We start from the raw sequence: 6497 nt of genomic DNA on the forward strand, positions 1-6497 counted from the left end.
TATTGGCGTGGCATGGAGGCGATCAGCCTGTGGCACTGCTGAGGTGTTATGGAAGCCCAGGTTGCTTTGATAGCAGCCTTCAGCTCGTCTGCATTGTTGGGTCTGGTGTCTCTCATCTTCCTCTTGACTTTACCCCATAGATTCTCTATAGGGTTAAGGTCAGGCGAGTTTTCTGGCCAATCAAGCAACATACTGTTGTGTGTAAACCAGGTATTGGTACATTTGGCAGTGTGGACAGGTGCCAAGTCCTGCTGGAGAATGAAATTTCCATCTCCAAAAAGCTTGTCGGCAGAGGGAAGCAGGAAGTGCTCTAAAATTTCCTGGTAGACGGCTGCGCTGACTTTGGTCTTGATAAAACACAGTGGACCTACACCAGCAGATGACATGGCTCCCCAAACCATCACTGATTGTGGAAACTTCACACTAGACCTCAAGCAGCTTGGATTGTGGCCTCTCCACTCTTCCTCCAGACTCTGGGACCTTGATTTCCAAATGAAATGCAAAATTTACTTTCATGTGAAAACAACACCTTGCACCACTGAGCAACAGTCCAGGTCTTTTTCTCCTTGGCCCAGGTAAGATGCTTCTGTCGTTGTCTATTGGTCATGAGTAGCTTGGCACAAGGAATGTGACACTTGTAGTCCATGTCCTGGATACATCTGTGTGTGGCGGCTCTTGAAGCAATGACTCCAGCAGCAGTCCACTCCTTGTGAATCTCCCCCAAATTTTTGAATGGCCTTTTCTTAACAATTTTTCTACCACACTTTTTCCTTCCACTCAACTTTCCATTAATATGCTTGGATACAGCACTCTGTGAACAGCCAGCTTCTTAATAAATTACCTTTTGTGGTTTACCCTCCTTGTACCAGGGCTGTGGAGTCGGTAAGCCAAACCTCTGACTCCTCAATTTCCATGACACTGACTCCACGACTCCCTCATACATGGCTCATGTTTAAGTGATAAATTTACTGTAGCACAGATTCATCTCAGCTAAAAGTCTAGACCCTTAGATCAGGAATAGGACAGACATTTATAGGACATTTCATAACTGTCCCAAATTCTTATGAAAAAATATTCCCTACAAACTGCATTGAACTACTGTACCCAATTTATTATATATTTTAGGAGTTGGAGTCGGTCCATTTTATACCGACTCCGAATCCACCAAAATGGACACTGACTGACTCCACAGCCCTGCCTTGTGGAGTGTGGCAATGACTGCCTTCTGGACATCTGTCAAGTCAGTAGTCTTCCCCATGATTGTGGAGCCTACTGAAACAGACTAAGGGACCTTTTTAAACACTTTGGAAGCCTTAGCAGGTGTTTTTTGTTAATTATTCTAATTTACTGAGATAATGACTTTTGTGTTTTCATTGTCTGTAAACAATAATCATCAACATTAATAGAAATAAACACTTGAAATAGATCACTCTGTAATGACTCTATATAATATATGAGTTTCACTTTTTGTATTGAAGAACTGAAATAAATTAACTTTTTGATGATATTCTAATTTAGTGAGAAGCACTATAGAACATGAACCTATTATAGTCTATATATCCGAAAAAAGAGAAATCATTGTCATGTCCATTTTTGATCTAGGGATCGGTGAAACTCACTGACAGGACACATTGCCACCCACGTGACGTTCATTATTAACATTGCAATGAATGGGAGAAGCTTTACAATTATTTCTATTTTTTTGTATAAAATCACTGATGGTAAAAAAAAGACACACTGACCCAAAACACTGCTGTCAATCAGATGCATGTGAAAAAATGGAATAATAGCTTAAATGAGATCAAGTCCCAGCACTGAGGCAGGTTTGACAGATCTGTGTTTGGTGTATGGACCATGATGAGCGCAGCGGGCACGGGTCTCCTGACCTGGACTCCATAACATCAAAGGCTTCATGGAAAAATGGATGTGTAAAACTGGCGTAAGGCTGAGTTTACATCTGGGTGTGGGAATTCCACTTGTTTTGCTGTAGGAATAACTGAAATTCATGTGCAATACAGGTCGGCACATAGCTGATGTAAATGGCAGCAGAGCCCCACTGATCGCTGTGTGTTATTAGGACGCAGCATCAACAACTTTTTCTTTTGTTCTAAAAATTGACATAACAGACCCCAGAGACACCATAATGACCAGTGCCCGAAATATCAAAACGCTAATGTGAACATGGCCTTATCTGTCACCAAGAAACAGTGGGCCTCTGAGGACACTATGACATGAGAAGATGCCTGGGTACACATGGAGGAATGCTCTGCACAGACTCTGCAGACTGATCCTGGCAGTGCCCTGATGTTTGTGGTGACTGGATGACCCTCTGCCCACCTACCTTTCCTCTTGGTGATGATGGTGACCAGGGGCACACTGGGCCGGTCGGAGAACACCTCGGAGTGGTTCACCATGGCATCTTTCACGGTGTCGAAGTCATTGAGGATAACGATGAGGCGGTTGCCGATGTAGATGCCATAGATCTTGCCATATAGCTTGGCCATATTACTGAGCACGATATGGGGGTACAGGAAGGCGCCCCGCCGGGTGGCTCCTGCAGGGGCCCGACTCAGCCTATTGCCGTCTAGGCCGAACTGCATCAGCTGCAGCAGCCACCCGGGCACCAGCATGAAGCCGAAATTGCCCAGGAAGGGGAGAGGGGTAGGACCGGGCGGGGAGCTCCCGGTGATGATCTGGTAGTAGGCCCATAGGGAGCTCATCAGCCAGTACAGCGCCAGGAACAGCACGGTGTAGACCAGCAGCGCCCGCAGGGACACGTCCTCCCCCAGGGGCAGCCAGGCGGCTACATACTCCATCCACACAGCGCTGCCCAACATCCTGCCGCACCGGCAGTGCTAATGGCCTCTGTCACCGTGAGAAACAGCTGCACGAATGACCGCTGTCACCGTCCGCACAGGCTGCGGTAATGGCTGTTGTCACCGTTCGCACAGGCTGCGGTAATGAATGTTGTCACCGTCCGCACAAGCTGCGGTAATAGCTGCTACCAGTCAACGTCTGCACCTCGCACTTATACTGCCCTGCTCCCTGCGAATGTTGCCAAACACCACGACCTTCGCTGATTGGCTGTTCGCTACCACTCCCCCACATTATGCCACACCCACCACTACACACTGCCCTCCCTACAGCATATTCAGGGCTGGCAGGAGGGAGGATCTATAGTTAATGGAGCCTGCTGTGTGCCACCCTCACACTGGGCACATAATATATCCTATATTACAGTGGTGGTATTGTATGGAGCCTGCTGTGTGCCACTCTCACCCTGGGCACATATGTCCTGTATTACAATGGTGGCATTGTATGGAGCCTGCTGTATGCCACCCTCACCCTGGGCACATATGTCCTGTATTACAATGGTGGCATTGTATGGAGCCTGCTGTGTGCCACTCTCACCCTGGGCACATATGTCCTGTATTACAATGGTGGCATTGTATGGAGCCTGCTGTGTGCCACTCTCACCCTGGGCACATATGTCCTGTATTACAGTGGTGGCATAGTATGGAGCCTGCTGTGTGCCACCCTCACTCTGGGAACATAATATGTCCTGTATTACAGGGGTGGCATTGCATGGAGCCTGCTGTGTGCCACCCTCACCCTGGGAACATAATATGTCCTGTATTTCAGTGTGTAAAATGCATTACAGTGGTGGCATTGTATGGAGTCTGCTGTGTGCCACCCTCACACTGGGCACATAATATCTCCTGTATTACAGTGGTGGCATTGTATGGAGCCTGCTGTGTGCCACCCTCACCCTGGGCACATAATATGTCCAGTATTACATTGGTGGCATTGTATGGAACCTGCTGTGTGCCATTGTCACCCTGGGCACATAATATGTCCTGTATTACAGTAATGGCATTGTATGAAACCTGCTGCGTGCCATCTTCACCCTGGGCACATAATATGTCCTGTGTTACAGTGGTAGTAGCATTGTATAGATCCAGCATATGCCACCCTCACCCTGGGCACATATTCCTGTATTACAGTGGTGGTAGCATTGTATGGAGCATGCGTGTGCCACCCTCACCCTGGGCACATATGTCCTTTATTACAGTGGTGGTAGCATTGTATGGAGCTTGCTGTGTGACACCCTCACCATGGACACATAATATGTGCTGTACTACAGTTGTGGTAGCATTGTATGGAGCCTGCATGTGCCACCCTCACTCTGGGCACATAATATGTCCTGTATTACAGTGGTGGCATTGTATGTAGCCTGCTGTGTTCCACTCTCACCCTGGGCACATAATATGTCCTGAATTACATTGGTGACATTGTATGGAACCTGCTTTGTGCTACTGTCACCCTGGGCACATAATATGTCCTGTATTACAGTAATGGCTTTGTATGGAACCTGCTGTGTGCAACCTTCACCCTGGGCACATAATATGTCCTGTATTACGTTGGTGGCATTGTATGGAGCTTGTTGTGTGCCACCCTCACCCTGGGCACATAATATGTCCTGTATTACAGTGGTGGCATTGTATGGAGCCTGCTGTGTGCCACCCTCATCCTTGGGCACATAATGTGTCCTGTATTACAGTGGTGGTAGCATTGTATGGAGCCTGCGTGTGCCACCCTCACCCTGGGCACATATGTCCTGTATTACAGTGGTGGTAGCATTGTATGGAGCTTGCTGTGTGACACCCTCACCCTGGACACATAATATGTGCTGTACTACAGTGATGTTAGCATTGTATGGAGCCTGCGCGTGCCACCCTCACTCTGGGCACATAATATGTCCTGTTTTACAGTGGTGGCCTTGTATGGAGCCTGCTGTGTGCCACCCTCACCCTGGGCACATAATATGTCCTGTATTACAGTGGTGGTAGCATTGTATGGAGCCTGCGTGTGCCACCCTCACCCTGGGCTCATATGTCCTGTATTACAGTGGTGATAGCATTGTATGGAGCCTGCTGTGTGCCACCCTCACACTGAGCACATAATATGTCCTGTATTACAGTGGTGGCATTGTATGGAACCTGCTTTGTGCCACCCTCACCCTGGGCACATAATATGTCCTGTATTACAGTGGTGGCATTGTATGGAACCTGCTGTGTGCCACCCTCACCCTGGGCACATAATATGTCCTGTATTACAGTGGTGGCATTGTATGGAACGTGCTGTTTGCCACTGTCACCCTGGGCACATAATATGTCCTGTATTACAGTGGTGGCATTGAATGGAACCTGCTGTGTGCCACTGTCACCCTGGGCACATAATATGTCCTGTATTACAGTAATGGCATTGAATGGAACCTGCTGCGTGCCACCTTCACCCTGGGCACATAATATGTCCTGTATTACATTGGTGGCATTGTATGGAGCCTGCTGTGTGCCACCCTCACCCTGGGCACATAATATGTCCTGTATTACAGTGGTGGCATTGTATGGAGCCTGCTGTGTGCCACCCTCACCCTGGGCACATAACATGTCCTCTATTACAGTGGTGGCATTGTATGGAGCTTGCTGTGTGCCACCCTCACCCTGGGCACGTAATATGTCCTGTATTACAGTGGTAGTAGCATTGTATGGATCCTGCGTATGCCACCCTCACCCTGGGCACATATGTCCTGTATTACAGTGGTGGTAGCATTGTATGGAGCCTGCTGTATGCCACCCTCACTCTGGGCACATAATATGTCCTGTATTACAGTGGTGGCATTGTGTGGAGCCTGCTGTGTGCCATGCTTATCCTGGGCACATAATATGTCCTGTATTATAGTGGTGGCATTGTATGGAGCCTGCTGTGTGCCTCCCTTACCTTGGGCACATAATATGTCCTGTATTACAGTGGCGGCATTGTATGGAGCCTGCTGTGTGCCACTGTCACCCTGGTCACATAACATGTCCTTTATTACAGTGGTGGCATTGTATGGAGCCTGCTGTGTGCCACCCTCACCCTCGGCACCTAATATGTCCTGTATTACAGCGGTTGCATTTTATGGAGCCTGCTGTGTGCCACTCTCACCCTGGGCACCTAATATGTCCTGTATTACAGTGGTGGCATTGTATGAAGACTGCTGTGTGCCACCCTCACCCTGGGCACATAATATGTCCTGTATTACTGTGGTGGCATTATATGGAGCCTGCTGTGTGCCACCGTCACCCTGGGCACATAATATGTTCTGTATTACAGCGGTGGCATTGTTTGGAGTCTTTTGTGTGCCACCCTCACCCTGGGCACATAATATGTTCTGTATTACAGTGGTGGCATTGTATGGAGCCTGCTGTGTGCCACCCTCACCCTTGGCACATATGTCCTGTATTACAGTGGTGGCATTGGATGGAGCCTGCTGTGTGCCACTGTCACCCTGGGCACAAAATATGTCCTGTATTACAGTGGTGGCATTGTATGGAACCTGCTGTTTGCCACTGTCACACTGGGCACATAATATGTCCTCTATTACCGTGGTGGCATTGTATGGAACCTGCTGTGTGCCACTGTCACCCTGGGCACATAATATGTCCTGTATTGCC

The 6497-nt window shown here is 48.3% G+C and overlaps 1 protein-coding gene across 1 annotated transcript in view; it reads right to left on the bottom strand.

The window, feature by feature from the left end:
• The window catches only part of CYP2U1 (cytochrome P450 family 2 subfamily U member 1), a 60375-nt gene extending 57293 nt beyond the window's left edge, over positions 1–3082 (bottom strand). Inside the window, exon 1 of the mRNA XM_073641106.1 lies at positions 2342–3082. Coding sequence (XP_073497207.1) covers positions 2342–2837 — 496 coding nt within the window. The 5' untranslated portion in view covers positions 2838–3082. The remainder of the gene's footprint in view (positions 1–2341) is intronic.
• Between the last annotated feature and the right edge of the window lie 3415 nt (positions 3083–6497).

Source organism: Phyllobates terribilis, unplaced genomic scaffold (assembly GCF_046119375.1).
Source record: "Phyllobates terribilis strain yellow unplaced genomic scaffold, ASM4611937v1 Scaffold_1__5_contigs__length_1240528914, whole genome shotgun sequence".
Classification (NCBI taxonomy): domain Eukaryota; kingdom Metazoa; phylum Chordata; class Amphibia; order Anura; family Dendrobatidae; genus Phyllobates; species Phyllobates terribilis.